Source organism: Oncorhynchus mykiss, chromosome 1 (genome assembly GCF_013265735.2).
Source record: "Oncorhynchus mykiss isolate Arlee chromosome 1, USDA_OmykA_1.1, whole genome shotgun sequence".
NCBI lineage: Eukaryota > Metazoa > Chordata > Actinopteri > Salmoniformes > Salmonidae > Oncorhynchus > Oncorhynchus mykiss.
This window is the reverse complement of record NC_048565.1, coordinates 76,832,024-76,851,047: the sequence shown is the minus strand read 5'-3', so window position 1 is coordinate 76,851,047 and position 19,024 is coordinate 76,832,024. Positions and strand designations below refer to the sequence as shown.

General features: G+C 43.1%; 1 protein-coding gene across 1 annotated transcript in view; it reads right to left on the bottom strand.

Annotated features, from left to right (window-relative positions):
- Window positions 1–19,024, bottom strand: part of LOC110532693 (formin-2) — a 51,943-nt gene that overhangs the window by 13,175 nt on the left and 19,744 nt on the right. Inside the window, exons 7-14 of the mRNA XM_036989873.1 lie at window positions 15,894–15,981; window positions 7,603–7,664; window positions 4,368–4,459; window positions 4,143–4,272; window positions 3,631–3,777; window positions 3,190–3,249; window positions 2,538–2,658; window positions 807–899 (exon numbers count right to left, since the gene is read on the bottom strand). Coding sequence (XP_036845768.1) covers window positions 807–899; window positions 2,538–2,658; window positions 3,190–3,249; window positions 3,631–3,777; window positions 4,143–4,272; window positions 4,368–4,459; window positions 7,603–7,664; window positions 15,894–15,981 — 793 coding nt within the window. The remainder of the gene's footprint in view (window positions 1–806; window positions 900–2,537; window positions 2,659–3,189; window positions 3,250–3,630; window positions 3,778–4,142; window positions 4,273–4,367; window positions 4,460–7,602; window positions 7,665–15,893; window positions 15,982–19,024) is intronic.

The window sequence follows — 19,024 nt, the reverse complement described above, 5'->3', positions numbered from 1 at the left end:
CGTGTGTGTGTCTGTGTCTGTGTGTGTGCGTGTGCTTGTGTGTGTCTGTGTGTGTGCTTGTATGTGTGTGAGTGTGTGTGTGTATATGTCTATGTCTATGTTCTTGTGTGTATGTGTGTGTGTGTGTGTGTGTGTGTGTGTGTGTGTGTGCGTGCGTGCGTGCGTGTGCTTGTGTGTGTCTGTGTGTGTGTGTATATGTCTATGTCTATGTGCTTGTGTGTGTATGTGTATGTGTGTGTGTGTGTGTGTTTGTGTGTGTGCGCATGTGCTTGTGTGTAAGGGTTTGATGTGCGGAGAGTCAGTGCAAATAGTCACAAGGTGCAGGTCTGAGCAGGTAGAATGATGTTCTCTGCACATCTTTCTTCCAAACACTGTACATTAACCAGAAGAGCAACTGAGACATTAGTCTTGGCAGGACAGATGCAGTGCAGTCTAACCAAAGGTTAGCATGATGATCAACTGCCCATCTCTACACTCTATTCTCTAACACAGATCCAAGATGGCTTCCTCATGTCAGGTATTCTGACACTGAACATTACCCAGTGAAATATCTGAGGCATTAGCCTTCATCTTTGGGGCAGCTACACTTTAGTTGCACCAAGGATAAGGGGTATCAATGATCCGTCTCGAAGCTTGACTCTCACTACTTGAAGAACAAAAATGGCTTCCTTTGTCATTGATCAATGGTCCATTTGTCTCAGCCACAACCCAAAATGGCCTCAGTGATGGTTGAGTCATTTGTCAAGTAACCACAACTGGGGCACCTTCACCTCTTGCCTGTCTGTACTCTGTGTTCGCAAACTCACCTTGGCTCAGAAACCCCTCCATCTTCTCTTTAAAGGGTTGCAGGTGCTCTTCAGAAGAGACCTGACAGACCTTCTCTGTCTCGGCCGAGCATGCTGGAGTGGAGGAGGACAAAGAAGGAAGAAAAAGAACGAGACAGCTTGTAAAGACTATTTTTGACATTGCAGTATTACACTCTACCTGTTTGTGTAATTGGGGCTAATTACTGTACATAATGTGTATAACTGATGTGGATTGGGCAAAGGCAAACTAACCAGTAATGATGCATTCCCATTCACCCTAATACTTTTCTCCAAACAATGAGTGATACCCATGGAACCTGCAGACCCCTTAAACGTCCCTTGGCGCACCCCAGAGTCATGGTCCATCAGCGCCCATGATGAATCCAAAACTTGCCTGCCAGAGTTCTCAGAGTTAATTGGTTGACCATATGGCCCCCTCTGTGGAGCTAGCTGTTGTCCTGAGGGCCATCCAAGCCCACTGCTGTGGGATGCCTACTAATTAACCTAATCCCCAGGCAACTGTCATCGAAGCCCACATCTGTTGCAACACTCAGCTGTTCCCTCTAAAGTAAAGAGAACCTACAGTATGTGATGAAACATTTATGTACACCATCATGGTACTCTGCCATTGGGAATGAGGACGTGAGTCAGTCTCCCAGTGGACCTTGGAAACCTGATAATCGGAAGCTTCACAAGATTGATTGCAGTGCAGTAAAAAACAATAGGAGCCTTGGTTTAACAGTAAGATACATGAAACATGATAGAGAAGAGAGGAGATTTGGGTGATTATTCTTGATTGACACATATAAAATAGATGCACTCTGTTAGCGTTAATGTTTCCCCACCTGTAGACCCCTATAATGTGCTGTAAGTGTTGAATGAGTCAGGACTGACTAATGAATATAATAAGTATTTCCCCATTCAGTCATTCATTCGGTCGCACAGGGATTTTGTTTTCAACCAATGAGCTTGGCTTTAAGTGTGTAATCTGATTTCCACACTTCATCAGGGCTTTTTGTTGGGAAAAGACTTGACAGACTTCAGCCTTAGTCAGTAATTCCCTGTAAACCTCTAAAACATTTTTGTAAGTGCTACCTGGACTTGTATTTTATGCGAAGTGACCTAGTATTTAGGTTGAACTATTATGAAAAGGATACACAGACTATATTCTGTTCTTGCTCAACTGGATGACTGTCAAACAGTATTGCTACCCACCCAGTACACTGATAGTTTTGAAGGTTTTAATTATGGGACCTTCAGATCTTATGGTTTGTAATGTGAGTATGCAGGGGGTAGCATAAATAAGGCGGCCTCTCCAGGTCCTTGACCCACTCTGAGGGGCCTGAGCTGGGGCAAACAGGTAGGAGAAGCCCCTTGAACCTGGCTTGTTTGGCTCTCTGTGTTGTGATTCTACAGGAGTCTGCTCCTGACTCTCCATCTGGTTTGGTGGTCTGTACGACAAACAGATGCTATCTGTTGGCCCTGTTCTGTGATCAAAACATCACTATGGCTGGGCACACTTGGAAGAATTTCCCCATGATAGAGATACAGGGATGCATTTCACCTGAGTTATACTTTCATAAATCCTACACAATGGGTCATAAACATGATGTGACACCTGTCATAATCAACATTGACTCAGGTTTACTACCTGGTGTTGGTGACATACAGTCCAAGGTTTGTCAGTGGAGCTCCAAATGGAGATAATATATTTGTGGGATTCAGTCTCACCTTTGAGGTCTTTCCTTAGCTTGCGTAGATCTCTCTGAAAGTCCTCAAACTTCATCTGAGAGGCCTGGAAGAGATCCTGGGGTTCAGGGAGAGGGTAGACACAGGTCTCTCTACCTGCGTCCTGACAACATACAGACACACAGTCAAAGTCAATCATCATCAAAGACCAGAACAACCCTCTCCAGCATACATCTCAGTTAACATTGGGCTGGATGTCTCGACCATTCTTATCAGTAGTCCAAACATTCCCAGTAAGATAAGGTTGCAATGGTGGTAGTGGTTATAGTTGTCAGCTAGAGAGGAGCCATTGTAATCAAAGAATACGTTTATCCTGTCAATCAGTGTTACCAGGGAGCCATTAGGAGCCCAGAACAGTGTCGTGTAGGTTGATTTTGGCAACATACTCTCGCCTGAGTTCATCTCATCTGGCTAACCTAATTATTTACAATAGGCCTCCTTTGGATCCTGTGCCAGCTAACGTGCTACAGGTCGAGCTGAACTGAGAAAAGGAAAGGAAAATAAATAATTTGATTAAAAAAATAAGCCACGCTATCCTCTGGCGAGAGAGAAGATGAAAAGGGCTCTGGGAAGATATCCCAGCAAATCAGAGTAAATCAGAAAGTGATTCAAATAAACAGGAACTAGAACATACCTCATCAAAGTGCCTTAGATAGTAAGCAACGATGAATGACAAAAGACTCTGAGAGTTATCCTGAAAGAGAGACAGTTGAAAAGATCCAAATAAATAAACTGTAAATCCTTTTTGTCATTAATTTAATCATTTTAGAGCAGAATGTTATAATTTGTATGGAGAAAACATCTAAAGAGGACTTAGAAGCAATGCATCAAACACAAGTGAAACCTCTGCTGGGGAGAGTGTCATAACTTAACGCTGGTAACTTGTCTTATATTCTTTATGGGCACCTCTCTGGGATTCCAATACTGAAAACACTGATCACTATGTTCTTACAGGACAGCACTGGCGGTATACCAAACATCTAACAAGCAGCCAGTCACTCACTCATTTGGGGACAAAGACATTCCCTAAGCACCGTAATAAGGCAGTTACGGTCAGAGCTTAACATACACTCACACTGCTCTTGACGTCCTTGAGTTTGGGCAGGATGTCCAGAGTGAAGCCGTCAGCCTGCCCGCGCGATCGGTTCCCTCCGTTCATGAAGTTCCCAAAAGCTAAGACAAGACCTAGCACCTGCATCACACACTGACCTCTCTGCAGAGTCTGATACGCAGCATGGGGAAAGACAAAGACAAGGAGTTGAGGAAGGGGTGGAGAAGGGACGAGAAGGAGAAAGGGAAATATATAAGAGAGAGGTAGAGAAGAGGGAAGCAAAGTGATAAGAAGAAGAACAAAGAAAAGAGGATAGAGAAACAGAAGATCGAGGGGGGAAATAGACAAACTGAAGAAGAGCAAGAGATAGTTCAGTTCAGTGCATCTGGTCTCTAGGAGGCATACTGTATATTATCCCTCGCCAGAGATTCTGGCTTTCATTCCTTATGTACTGAACACTCTCGATGCATGGCTGTACATTACATTGTCCACTAACACCACAGGCTGTTTTTAGACAGAATGTAGAGGAGACTCACCGTACACACTCTCTGAAGGATTTCAACTTTCCGGAGGATGGAGGAGATACATTCATCAAAGGTTGATTGAAAGAGGATACAAAACACCCTTCCTGAGAAATTGGGGATTTGGGACAGCTGGAAGAGAAACCTTAGGGAAGAGGAAAGTACAAGAACAAGATGATAGGGATAAAAGGCAGACACCATTTTGAAATTGTGATTTTCTTGGCCTACATTTGCTCTCACTGTTCAGGCTTGTCCAATGGCTTTGCGTCGTCTTTATCTTTGGATGACTTGATGTGCTTCTCAATCTTCTCCATCTCATCTTGCTGGGCTCTCTGACATAGGTAAAGAGAGTGATATTGGGTAACAGTAAGTGAAACACAAAAGTGTACCTTGTGCTTGAGATATACCGTACATGCACACATACCCTGTTCTTACACATAGAAGGGAACTGAATGTGGCCAAATACAGCCTTTGTAGATACTTTATGAACACTGGTTTCGATTTATAAGATATTTTCACATTCTCCGACACAAAACCACAGTTTAGTACAAGGTGATCGAACAAAAATAAACCAGTCCAGAGATGGCGTATCATTTAACAAAAGCAAGAAGACAATAGAGGTTGACAGGCCTGATGCAAAATGGCAAAGCCATAAAACGGCCGACACAGAGAAATGTAAACTCTTTAAGTCTCTCATGACTTCAGGCTTGTCTGAGGAAGCAGGTTAGGGGAGCTGACGTTGACTCCAGTCTGGCCCAGGAATAACTCAGCAGCAGCAGATCAAACACAGGGCAAATTAGTATTCAACACACTCTGCCTTGGGTCTGCCAGGGTAAGCTCTGGTTCTGGTTAACGATATGTTTTAAAGTGTAAATACATTTAACATGAAACAGGTCCTTTTTTAACTTCTGGGTGTACCAACGTGAGGAGTAATTTGTGGACAAGACGATATGATGGTGAGATCTATGAATTGGTACATTTCTCTTTGGCTGTGATAGTATGAGAGAAAGTTGCATGCAACATTCCAGAGAAAGGCAACTGCTGTGTGACTAATCCTTTATTTCTGGTCAACTGTGTTTTTCTAAACCTCCCATGTATGGCACTAAACTTCAAGTTAAGATTGTTTTCTGATGACCGAGAACATAGCCTGAGGTGCTATTATCGTATTGACCCATGTCACTGTCACCAATCCTGTGTTAATCATACAAGGTGACAGTGTTGTTATAATGTTCCTCAACCCCTGCAGTCTCAGCCTCTGAGTAGATGTCATGAGCGCAAGTGTTGGGGTTTGTCATGCTGATGCTTATCACGTGCACAGTAATGTGGTGTTGGGAGGGGTTCCCTGAACTTCTAAGTGTCGTGTCAGATGATTATGACTCCTGATATTTGTGGGGAGGGGTACCTCACAGTGACCTCTTCCTTCCTGTGGGATTGTGTTGTGAGTGCAGTAGTGGTTATATTTTCAGAGCCCACAGACAGGGTGACTCCACGTCTTACTGTGAAGTGAGGAGTGACCTTCTCCATGGCTCTGTGTTTGTGAGTGTGTTCTAGAACTGTGAGGGTGTAACCATTAGAACCCCTTATTCCGAAGTCAGGGTGGCTACACTGCCAACTGTGGTTAGGGGTTGGAGACAGGATGGAGTTGCAATACAAAAGAGAAACAATTTGGCTCCTCAATTTGACTCCTGGGTTGAGCAGACCCTCTGTTATTAAGGTCGATGTCCACGCCCCCTGTATGGGCTAATAGCAGTAAGGCCAATTAAAAATGTTCATCAAATCATTTTAGAATATATTTTTTGGATTCTTCAAGGGGTCTTAAAATTCTAAATCAAATAGCAAAATGATCCTTGGTATGACCTTGTTAAAACAATTCCATATAGCTTAGTAGTACTTCCCCCCCAACTCCGGTTTAGACAGAACTTAGACTCTTATGGGTTATGACACATTTCCTCAAAACTACACCATGTCTTAAGCCACAGTCATTTTCAATATTATTAATGTGGCTCTAGAAGTCAAAGGACGGGCCTCTTGTGTTGCCCAGCCAAAAGCTTCTCAGGAATGTCATAGTATCTTAAACCTGTATCAAGGTTGAAATTGAAAAAACATGTTCCTTTTCATGCTTCTCTCTTTGTTGACATAACGATCCAAATGTTCAGCTAAAAGAGACAGGTTAAACCACAGGAGGTTAGGGGAACTTTAATTGGGGAGGACGAGCTCGTGGTAATCAGTGGAACGGTATCAAATACATCAAATACATGGTTTCCATGTGTTTGATGCCATTCCATTGGCTCCGTTCCGGCCATTATTATGAGCCATCCACTGGCCGGTTAACGTCTTGCAGGGCTAATGATGTGGCTATTGTAATTAAATAACAACACACTTTATTACATTATCCCATTGTACTTTAATAAAACAGTGCCTATTATACCAGTGTAGAGAAATACATTAAAATCCAATAGAGATAATATGTATAATTATATGATAATGCATGTCTTACAAGAGAGGAGCCAACTTCTTTAAATGACAATAGATGTTTACTAGAGAAAAGTCTATCCCCTTCCAGCATACATACAGTACACAGGGCTGACTCTGTGGCCAAACACCACACATACCAATAGGGATTGTGGCTTCCATGTTTGTTTTGGTATTTAAAGCACATTTCCTTTAGTTGGCCTTTCAAGTGGACCAGATGGAACATGAACTCCAGATACAGAGGCATGTTCAGAGCAGACGCTGTGGAACTGACATCCACAGAAAAATCATTCAGCTATTCTGGAAACACTATAAAGACTTAGGTAATGACTAAAGATTCAAAGACTGTTTATGAAAAGCCCGCCTTCCCACATGTTTCAAGGAAGGTGCACATAATTGATGGGAATTGTAGTTTTTGTTTAGTAGTCAAAATAAAACAAAATGAATAACTGTTGACTGATTTACAACTAGTTGCTAATACTGTGGCTTGACTACATTAGTACTGTAGCTTTCTGTAACTATATGACATGAAACTTAAACAACGATTGTTTCGTTGGAAACCACTAGATTTGGAGTCTAAAAGCTCCAAATCTAGTTGATATTGTTGTTCAATAACCTCTACATGGAACTTGTGTGAGTTGGTGAATCTTACATGACTTGTGGTAATGTAGACACGTTTGCCTGTCCATTGATTAACCTTTCATATTCCACATGCCCTGTGTTTCTCAACATTTTTGATACCAGGGACCGGCAAGCCATGGTCCCTCCTCTGTCAGGGACCGGCAAGTTATGTTTTTTCACTGTAGTGCTGACTAAATTAGTGTCAGTTAACCAGCTCAGGGACCAGCAGCCAGCAAAATCCTAAGGACCGCCACAGGTCCACGGACTGGAGGTTGAGAAACAAAACATGTTTGTTTTTTCCTTCAGTGACAGTTTGTGTCATCAAACGTTTACCAATGAAAAAGCGCAGTGTATAATCATTAATATATTTCAAACAACTTACATTGTCATACAGGGATTGCAAGGTCTCAAGGTCCACCACAGTGTTGTCCATGTTCAGAATGGCTTGAAAGGAAGGGAAAGAATAGGTAGCATTTAATGAGAATATCTGCCGAGTTCCTATTTGAAAAAAGATTTTGGTTCCATCTTACAAAGAAATCTTAACCAGTCATGACAAGAACAACAACAGCATGTGTTCAATACACTCATACAGTACATTTAGCCCCCCGACTGAGTTATCATTAAATTCGGACTAAAAGATAACTAATGTCAGGATATCTAGACTGATTACAGTCCCATTTCCCTACTAAATTAATTTGATCCATGAGAAATATGAGAAACAGATTTTGGCCTGTTGCTGGTAAGCGCACAGTGACTTCAATACATGCATAATCTACAGTACAAAATACCATACATCTTCTGAGCTCGTGCTACTAGGTGACCTAAACTGGGACATGTTTAACACCCCGGCTATCCTACAATCCAAGCTTGATGCCCTCAATCTCACACAAATTATCAATGAACCTACCAGGTACAACTCCAAATCCGTAAACACGGGCACCCTCAAAGATGTCATCCTAACTAACTCGCCCTCCAAATACACCTCTGCTGTTTTCAATCAATATCTCAGCGATCACTGCCTCATTGCCTGTATCCGTAATGGGTCTGCGACCAAACGATCACCCCTCATCACTGTCAAACGCTCCCTAAAACACTTCTGCGAGCAGGCCTTTCTAATCGACCTGCCTGGGATATCCTGGGATGACATTGACCTCATCCCGTCAGTAGATGATGCCTGGCTATTCTTTAAAGTGCCTTCCTCACCATCTTAAATAAGCATGCCCCATTCAAAAAATGTAGAACTAGGAATAGATATAGTCCTTGGTTCACTCCAGACCTTTCTGCCTTTGACCAGCACAAAAACATCCTGTGGCGTTCTGCATTAGCATCGAATAGCCCCCGTGATATGCAACTTTTCTGGGAAGTTAGGAACAGATATACACAGGCAGTTAGGAAAGCTAAGGCTAGCTTTTTCAAACAGAAATTTGCATCCTGTAGTACTAACTCAAAAAAGTTCTGGGACACTGTAAAGTCCATGGAGAATAAGAGCACCTCCTCCCAGCTGCCCACTGCACTGAGGCTAGGAAACACTGTCACCACCAATAAATCCACTATAATTGAGAATTTCAATAAGCATTTCTCTACGGCTGGCCATGCTTTCCACCTGGCTACCCCTACCCCGGTCAACTGCCCGGCACCCTCCACAGCAATCCGCCAAATCCCCCACCACTTCTCCTTCACCCAAATCCAGATAGCTGATGTTCTGAAAGAGCTGCAAAATCTGGACCCCTACAAATCAGCCGGGCTAGACAATCTGGACCCTCTCTTTCTAAAATGATCCGCCGAAATTGTTGCAACCCCTATTACTAGCCTATACAAACTCTCTTTCGTATCGTCTGAGATTCCCAAAGATTAGAAAGCTGCCGCGGTCATCCCCCTCTTCAAAGGGGGTGACACTCTAGACCCAAACTGCTACAGACCTATATCTATCCTACCCTGTCTTTCTAAGGTCTTCGAAAGCCAAGTCAACAAACAGATTACCGACCATTTTGAATCCCACCGTATCTTCGCCGCTATGCAATCTGGTTTCAGAGCTGGTCATGGGTGCACCTCAGCCAGGCTTAAGGTTCTAAACGACATCATAACCACCATTGATAAGAGACATTACTGTACAGCCGTATTCTACAACCTGGCCAAGGCTTTTGACTCTGTCAAACCACATTCTTATTGACAGGCTGGTTTCTCAAATGATTGCCTCGCCTTGTTTACCAACTACTTCTCAGACAGAGTTCAGTGTGTCAAATCGGAGGGCCTGTTGTCCAGTCTCTATGGGGGTGCCACAGGGTTCAAACCTTGGGCTGACTCTCTTCTCTGTATACATCAATGATGTTGCTCTTGCTGCTGGTGATTCTCTGATACACCTCTACGCAGACGACACCGTTCTGTATACTTCTGGCCCATCTTTGGACACTGTGTTAACTAACCTCCAGATGAGCTTCAATGCCATACAACTCTCCTTCCGTGGCCTCCAACTGCTCTTAAACGCAAATAAAACTAAATGCATGCTATTCAACCGATCACTGCCCGCATCTGCTCGCCCATCCAGCATCACTACTCTGGACGGCTCTGACAACTACAAATACCTAGGTGTCTGGTTAGACTGTAAACTCTCCTTCCAGACTCACATTAAGCATCTCCAATCCAAAATTAAATCTAGAATCGTCTTCCTATATCGCAACAAAGCATATTTCACTCATGCTGCCAAACATACCCTCGTAAAACTGACCATCCTACCGATCCTCGACTTCGGTGATGTCATCTATAAAATAATCTCCAACACTCTACTCAATAAACTGGATGCAGTCTATCACAGTGCCATCCGTTTTGTCACCAAAGCCCCATACACTACCCACCATTGCGACCTGTACGCTCTTGTTGGTTGGCCCTCGCTTCATACTCGTCGCCAAACCCACTGGCTACAGGTTATCTACAAGTCTCTGCTAGGTAAAGCCCAGCCTTATCTCAGCTCACTGGTCACCATAGCAGCACCCACTCGTAGCACGCGCTCCAGCAGGTATTTCTCACTGGTCACTCCCAAAGCCAATTCCTCCTTTTGTCGTCTTTCCTTCCAGTTCTCTGCTGCCCATGACTGGAACGAACTGCAAAAATCTCTGAAGCTGGTCACTCATATCTCCCTCACTAGCTTTAAGCACCAGCTGTCAGAGCAGCTCACAGATCACTGCACCTGGACATAGCCCATCTGTAAACAGCCCATCTATCTACCTACCTCATCCCCATACTGTATTTATTTATTTATCTTGCTCCTTTGCACCCCAGTATCTCTACATGCACATTCATCTTCTGCACATCTACTATTCCAGTGTTTAATTGCTATGTTGTAATTACTTCGCCACCATGGCCTATTTATTGTCTTAACTCCCTCATCTTACCTCATTTGCAGTCACTGTATATATACTTTTTGTTTTCTTTTGTTCTACTGTATTATTGAGTATGTTTTGTTTATTCCATGTGTAACTCTGTGTTGTTGTATGTGTTGAATTGCTATGCTTTATCTTGGCCAGGTCGCAGTTGCAAATGAGAACTTGTTCTCAACTAGCTTACCTGGTTAAATAAAGGTGGAAAAAAATAATCTACATTACACTTGGTTTCTAGGTTGTTGGTACAAGGGCTGTTCTTGCTGGCCATCTGATGAGCTGGTGACACATCTCACACACTGCAGTACAGACTGCTTTATCACACCACAGGTACTACTGGAACTGAGTATCCAAGTTGTCATCCCTCCCCTTTAACACTGGAAGTCATAAACTAAAACATAAATGTGGGTTCTTGAAAAATCTGTCAAGGTAAAAAGCGCTGTGTTTGAATTTCAGTGTATGATGTCACCTTTTTGTCTCAACGCAAGGACCTCGCACCTGTGAGTGTAATCCTTTGAAAGTAAATGTTAAAGATAAACAGAGCCTGGGGGTCTAGCTTGTTTAACCTGACGTGTTGAGGTATGCATTGAGCACAGAGAGACCACATAGGTATATAATCTGATCTATGTTGAAGTACTGTCACAAAGCTCATCTAAAAAGGAAAAGGATATAATAAACATGACATATTCAGGCTCTCCTGCAGTACGTCTGATTACGAAAGGTTAATGAACTTGCATGACACATGCATTCCTAGCTGAAACTTTTGCACACAATCTCCTATTTAATAGAAGCCGAATGTAACCCTCCCTGGAATATAAGTGTAGATAAATCAGTTGAATGAGTGTTCTATGAAAACCTTTGTAGTTACTATTCACCACCACATCTACAGTGCCTTGCGAAAGTATTCGGCCCCCTTGAACTTTGCGACCTTTTGCCACATTTCAGGCTTCAAACATAAAGATATAAAACTGTATTTTTTTGTGAAGAATCAACAACAAGTGGGACACAATCATGAAGTGGAACGACATTTATTGGATATTTCAAACTTTTTTAACAAATCAAAAACTGAAAAATTGGGCGTGCAAAATTATTCAGCCCCTTTACTTTCAGTGCAGCAAACTCTCTCCAGAAGTTCAGTGAGGATCTCTGAATGATCCAATGTTGACCTAAATGACTAATGATGATAAATACAATCCACCTGTGTGTAATCAAGTCTCCGTATAAATGCACCTGCACTGTGATAGTCTCAGAGGTCCGTTAAAAGCGCAGAGAGCATCATGAAGAACAAGGAACACACCAGGCAGGTCCGAGATACTGTTGTGAAGAAGTTTAAAGCCGGATTTGGATACAAAAATATTTCCCAAGCTTTAAACATCCCAAGGAGCACTGTGCAAGCGATAATATTGAAATGGAAGGAGTATCAGACCACTGCAAATCTACCAAGACCTGGCCGTCCCTCTAAACTTTCAGCTCATACAAGGAGAAGACTGATCAGAGATGCAGCCAAGAGGCCCATGATCACTCTGGATGAACTGCAGAGATCTACAGCTGAGGTGGGAGACTCTGTCCATAGTACAACAATCAGTCGTATATTGCACAAATCTGGCCTTTATGGAAGAGTGGCAAGAAGAAAGCCATTTCTTAAAGATATCCATAAAAAGTGTTGTTTAAAGTTTGCCACAAGCCACCTGGGAGACACACCAAACATGTGGAAGAAGGTGCTCTGGTCAGATGAAACCAAAATTGAACTTTTTGTCAACAATGCAAAACATTATGTTTGGCGTAAAAGCAACACAGCTGAACACACCATGCCCACTGTCAAACATGGTGGTGGCAGCATCATGGTTTGGGCCTGCTTTTCTTCAGCAGGGACAGGGAACGAAAACCTGATGGAGTCTGCAAAAGACCTGAGACTGGGACGGAGATTTGTCTTCCAACAAGACAATGATCCAAAACATAAAGCAAAATCTACAATGGAATGGTTCAAAAATAAACATATCCAGGTGTTAGAATGGCCAAGTCAAAGTCCAGACCTGAATCCAATCGAGAATCTGTGGAAAGAACTGAAAACTGCTGTTCACAAATGCTCTTCATCCAACCTCACTGAGCTCGAGCTGTTTTGCAAGGAGGAATGGGAAACAATTTCAGTCTCTCGATGTGCAAAACTGATAGAGACATACCCCAAGCGACTTACAGCTGTAATCGCAGCAAAAGGTGGCGCTACAAAGTATTAACTTAAGGGGGCTGAATAATTTTGCACGCCCAATTTTTCAGTTTTTGATTTGTTAAAAGAGTTTGAAATATCCAATAAATGTCGTTCCACTTCATGATTGTGTCCCACTTGTTGTTGATTCTTCACAAAAAAATACAGTTTTATATCTTTATGTTTGAAGCCTGAAATGTGGCAAAAGGTCGCAAAGTTCAAGGGGGCCGAATACTTTCGTATGTGTAAACAATTGGTATTTTTGCCGACCTGTGAACTAGTGTTTCGTAATTTTTTTGTTGTTGTTGTACTTTTTACCCCTTAATCTCCACAATTTCATGAGAACCAATAGTTCTCATGAAATTGTTGCAATCTTTTTTTTGTGTGTTTTTTTTGTGTTGAATTTTTACCCCTTTTTCTCCCCAATTTCGTGGTATCCAATTGTTGTAGTAGCTACTATCTTGTCTCATTGCTACAACTCCCGTACGGGCTCGGGAGAGATGAAGGTTGAAAGTCATGCACCCTCCGATACACTGCTTCTTAACACAGCGCGCATCCAACCCGGGAGCCAGCCGCACCAACGTGTCGGAGGCTACACCGGTTAGCAGGAGTCGCTGGTGCGCGATGAGACAAAGACATCCCTACCGACCAAGCCCTCCCTAACCCGGACGACGCTAGGCCAATTGTGCGTCGCCCCACGGACCTCCCGGTCACGGCCGGTTACGACAGAGCCTGGGCGCGAACCCAGGGACTCTGATGGCACAGCTGGCGCTGCAGTACAGCGCCCTTAACCACTGCGTCACCTGGGAGGCCTAGTTGCGATCTTGTCCCATCGCTGCAATACCCATATGGACTCAGGAAAGCTGAAGGTCGAGAGCCATGCGTCCTCCGAAACACAACCCGCCAAGCCGCACTGCTTCTTGACACACTGCTCGCTTAACTCGGAAGCCAGCTGCACCAATGTGTCAGAGGAAACACCGTACAGCTGGCGACCGAAGTCAGCATGCATGCGCCCGCCACAAGGAGTCGCAAGAGTGCGATGGGACAAGGACATCCCAGTCGGCCAAAACCTCCCCTAACCCGGATGACGCTGGGCCAATTGTGCGCCGCCTCATGGGTCGCGGCCGGCTGCGACACAGCCTGGGATCGAACCAGGGTCTGTAGTGACGCTTAGAACACTGCGCCACTCGGGAGGCCCGTGTTTCATTACTTGTCATGTTTTGTGTTTTTGTGGATCCCAGGAAGAATAGCTGCTGCCTTTGCAATAGCTAATGGGGATCTGAAAACAAGTAAACACAGCATCAACCCAGTTGTGATCTTCTTCCAATCATTCATATTGCTGGCCTTGATCTGTAGGAAATCATTGGGGATTTGGAAATTGCTGTGTAAAGGCCTTTTGGTGTTTCTGTACTGTGGTCAGTCTGGCCAAACAAGCAAAACTGTCAGATCTTTATTTTATTTTGTTATCCCATGTCTGTCAACGGAAAATTGCTGTGAGAGAAAATGAACAATCCTCAAACAGCTTTCTTCTTCTATAATATGAATCCCTCTATCTCTTCTTCAATCCCCAAGTGACTCCATCACATACTCCATTTCGATCTCTCTCACACCCTACCCTCTATCTGCCAGTTTCTCTCTCTCTCTTTATTTTGCTTTCACCCTAAACCCTTTCACACTCTCTTTCCCTCCACAGTCACCACAGGGACAGCCTCTCCCTTCCTCTGCCTGCTCTCCCTCTCTCTGCCTGCTCTCTCACTCTCACTCATTTGGTTTAAGTTACTGACTCAAACAGGGATGAGTATCTGACAGAGAGGAAAAGCCTGTATCTTCTCTCCCATCCATGACCAAACCCAGCAGCAACTTCCAGCATCCTCCATACCGCAATGAGCCAGGTTCCAACCCTGGCACCTAGCACGATGACTAGCCCTCTAAAAGCCTACAGGAAGCCCACGTCGCACGGAGGTGTCTTATGAAAGTGTCAGCCAAATAGAAGACTAATTCTAAACTGGGTGGTTCCAGCCCTGAATGCTGATTGGCTGACAGCCGTTGTATATCAGATCGTATACCACAGGTATAACAAAACATTTGTTTTTACTGCTCTAATTATGTTGGTAACTAGTTTATAATAGCAATAAGGCACCTGGTTTGTGGTATATGGCCAATATACCACGGCTAAGGGCTGTGTCCAGGCACTTCGCGATGCGTCGTGGATAAGAACAGCCCTTAGCCGTGGTATGTTGGCCATATACCACACCCACTCGTGCCTTATTGCTTAAATAACCACCAATGGTGAGCTATCATGACTCTCTATAAAACAATGCCACAGTCATAAAAAAGAAGATCAAAACTATGATTCAGAAAATGTCTCTTTCTCCCTTGTCTCTTTAGATGTGGGGTTTAGAGAACATATTACAATCCCAAACAGTGTAACATTACGTGGATGGTTCCCAGATCATTCTGAACATGTGAAGCACTGTATTTCTCTTTCCCTATCTCATCACCCCATGATATACTGTACCCTCTAATCAACACTAATGCTGTATGCTGAAAGAAAGTCCTAACACTGGCGACTGATGAGTATGGCCCACCTCCTCCCGTTGAGATAAGCCTATGAAGAGAACTTATAGGATAGACAGACCCTCCCCAGCGTACATCTTTTAAGGTGTGTTTAGACACACGGATGAGGGATGAATGGCGAGGCAATCAGAGGACTATAACAGGAGGAGATTCCATTCTCAGTTAAGTCTGGAGTAGTTCCCCTTTAAAAAGGCAATTTAGACTAGGACACAGACTGACAATAGATTAGAGAACGAGAGAAAGCGGGATAAAATAGAATATAGTAAACCAAATGAAAGATGGAAACACATAGAGAGAAAGAGAATACCACATCCTTCCTACTTGAAAGTCTAGTGATAACTCAATAATGAGGCATCTCACTTGAGGCAATAACACACATGAATTATGACTAGATCCATCAGAAGTCTAGCGAGTTCAATGCTTTGTCCGAACGAACTTGAATTTAGGTAATTACAGAGCGGGCGTAGCCGGTTGCAATAACGTCATTATGCTGTGTTGAGGTGGAACATCACCACTCACCATTCTGAATGTCCTTCATGTCCAAGTGGATGCTGGACATGAGGATCCCCACATTCTGAGATCGCTTGGTGTTCAAAAGCTTCACCACCTGAGAGAGAGAGAGAGCGAGAGAGCGAGAGAGAGCGAGAGAGAGAGAGAAAGAGCGGGAGAGAGAGAGAGCGAGAGAGCGAGAGAGAGCGAGAGAGAGAGAAAGAGCGGGAGAGAGAGAGAGCGAGAGAGAGAGAGCGAGAGAGAGCGAGAGAGAGAGAGAAAGAGCGGGAGAGAGAGAGCGAGAGAGCGAGAGGGAGAGAGCGAGAGGGAGAGAGCGAGAGAGCGAGAGAGAGCGAGAGAGAGAGCGAGAGAGCGAGAGGGAGCGAGAGAAAGAGAGAGAGAGAGCGAGAGCGAGAGAGCGAGAGAGCGAGAGGGAGAGAGCGAGAGGGAGAGAGCGAGAGAGCGAGAGAGAGCGAGAGAGAGAGCGAGAGAGCGAGAGGGAGCGAGAGAAAGAGAGAGAGAGAGCGAGAGCGAGAGAGAAAGAAAGAAAGAGAGAGAACAGAGAACTTTTGAATTTAGTATTTAGTATTTATTACTCTCCCTGGGGTCCAAACAGAAATACATTAATACATCATAGTAAAACAACAGACTACATCATAAATACAACAATACATCAATACATTGTCCATTAAAAGTAACAATGCTCAGATATTACACATTTACATTATAAAATGTACAATATTACAATGTGTGGGTGTGTGTAGTCTGTGTGTTAGAGTGTGTGTGTGTGTGTTAGAGTGTGTCTCTTCACAGTCCGTGATGTTCCATGAGGTACTGTTTTATCAGTTTTTTTTTAAAATCTGATTTTACTGCTAGCTTGAGTTGAGGTGGAAGAGAGTTCCCTGTAGTTGTGGCTCTATATAAAATAAGTCCAAAAGAGGCCAGAACTGAGGCTCAATGTCCCGTTATCATTTCCTTTTATGGGAAGAGCACTGTTGCCAATTCACCCACAAACATTATGCAAATAATAAACCGGATTAAAGTGATTGAACATTTCCCCTTCTTGTTCAGTTCTCCACATCCATCATATTTTCAATGGGAGGATCCAGAATGCGTAGATCTTAGATCTCGACTTATCACTTCAACCCGTTACAGTGATAATAGAGTTCATATGGAGATCAGTAGGGAAGGCCCACTAAGTGTACAGTAGTGTACGTCCACTGTGCTCTTTTCTCTGTAATTGTTTGTTTATCAAATTAAGTTTTTCACAAACCACAAAATGCATTAAAGGCCTGTGCGTATCAATGGCGAGACTTCACTATTTAAAAGTAAAATGTCACAACAACAATGTGAGAATAGATTGGCACATCACAAATACAGTACCAGTCAAAGGTTTGGACACACCTACTCATTCAAGGGTTTTTCTTTATTTTTACTATTTTCTACATTTTAGAATAAAAGTGAAGACATCAAAACTATGAAATAACACCATTTGTCTTGATGACAGCTTTGCACACTCTTGGCATTCTCTCAACCAGCTTCACCTGGAATGCTTTTCCAACAGTCTTGAAGGAGTTCCCACATATGCTGAGCACTTGTTTTCGACTCTTCCCTCACTCCATGGTCCAACTCATCCCAAACCATCTCAATTGGGTTGAGGTCAGGTGATTGTGGAAGCCAGGTCATCTGATGCAACACTCTATCACTCTCCTTCTTGGTCAAATAGCCCTTACACAGCCTGGAGGTGTATTGGGTCATTGAATTGCTGGAAAACAAATGATAGTCCCACTAAGCGCAAACCAGATGTGATGGTGTATTGCTGCAGAATGCTGTGGTGGCCATGCTGGTTAAGTGTGCCTTGAACTCTAAATAAATCACAGACAGTGTCACCAGCAAAGCACGCCATCACACTTCCTCCTCCATGCTTCATGGTGGGAACCACACATGAGCAGATCATCCATTCACGTACTCTGGTTCTTGTTTGGAACCAAATCTCATATTTGGACTCATCGGACCAGATTTCCACCGGTCTAATGTCCATTGCTCATGTTTCTTGGCACAAGCAAGTCTCTTCTTATTATTGATGTCCTTTAGTAGTGGTTTCTTGCAGCAATTCGACCATGAAGGCCTGATTCACACAGTCTCCTCTGAACAGTTGATGTTGACATGTGTCTGTTAATTGAACTCTGTGAAGCATTTATTTAGGTTGCAATTTCTGAGGCTGGTAACTCTAATTAATTTATCCTCTGCATCAGAGGTAACTCTGGGACTTCCTTTGTTGTGGCGGTCCTCATAAGAGGTAGTTTCATCATAGCGCTTGATGGTTTTTGCGACTGCACTTGAAGAAAGTGCAGTTTCAAAGTTCTTGAAAGTTTCTAGATTGACTGATCTTCCTGTTTTTAAAGTAATGATGGACTGTTGTTTCTCTTTGCTTATTTGAGCTGTTCTTGCCATAATATGGACTTGTCATTTACCAAATAGGGCTGTCTTCTGTATACCACCCCTACCTTGTCACAAGACAACTGATTGGCTCAAACGCATTAAGAAGGAAATACATTCCACAAATTAACTTTTAAGAAGGCACACCTGTTACTTGAAATGCAATACTGTAGGTGTGTCCAAACCTTTGACTGGTACTGTATATTAAATATGTTTTTATGTCAATATCAAATCATTTCTGGGTAACAATTAACACTTTATTTGGATAGTCAAGAAAGTTGGTCGGTAGATGCTCTAAAGATGGTCATACTATCAACAATTGATCTTTTTATGCTATACTATCAACTATTGATATTTTTATAAGCAACTGCATGCTAAGGTTACAGTTAGGGTTAGAATAAGGGTTAGGGTAAGGGTTAAGGTTAGGGTTAGAATAAGGGTTAGGGTAAGGGTTAAGGTTAGGGTTAGAATAAGGGTTAGGGTAAGGGTTAAGGTTAGGGATAGGATAAGGGTTAAGGTTAGGGCTAGGGTTAGTAGATAGTTAGTTTAAATATTACTGATAGTCTGTACAGAGTCTGTAGAGCATCTATAGATGGACTATCCAATTAAAGTGTTACCCAATGTACCTTACTGTGATTGTTTTCAATTAAAATGGTCAAAAACGAACAAAAATATCTTCTTAACAAAGAGCAATTTCTCAAAGAAGAATTTTGCTGGGACTG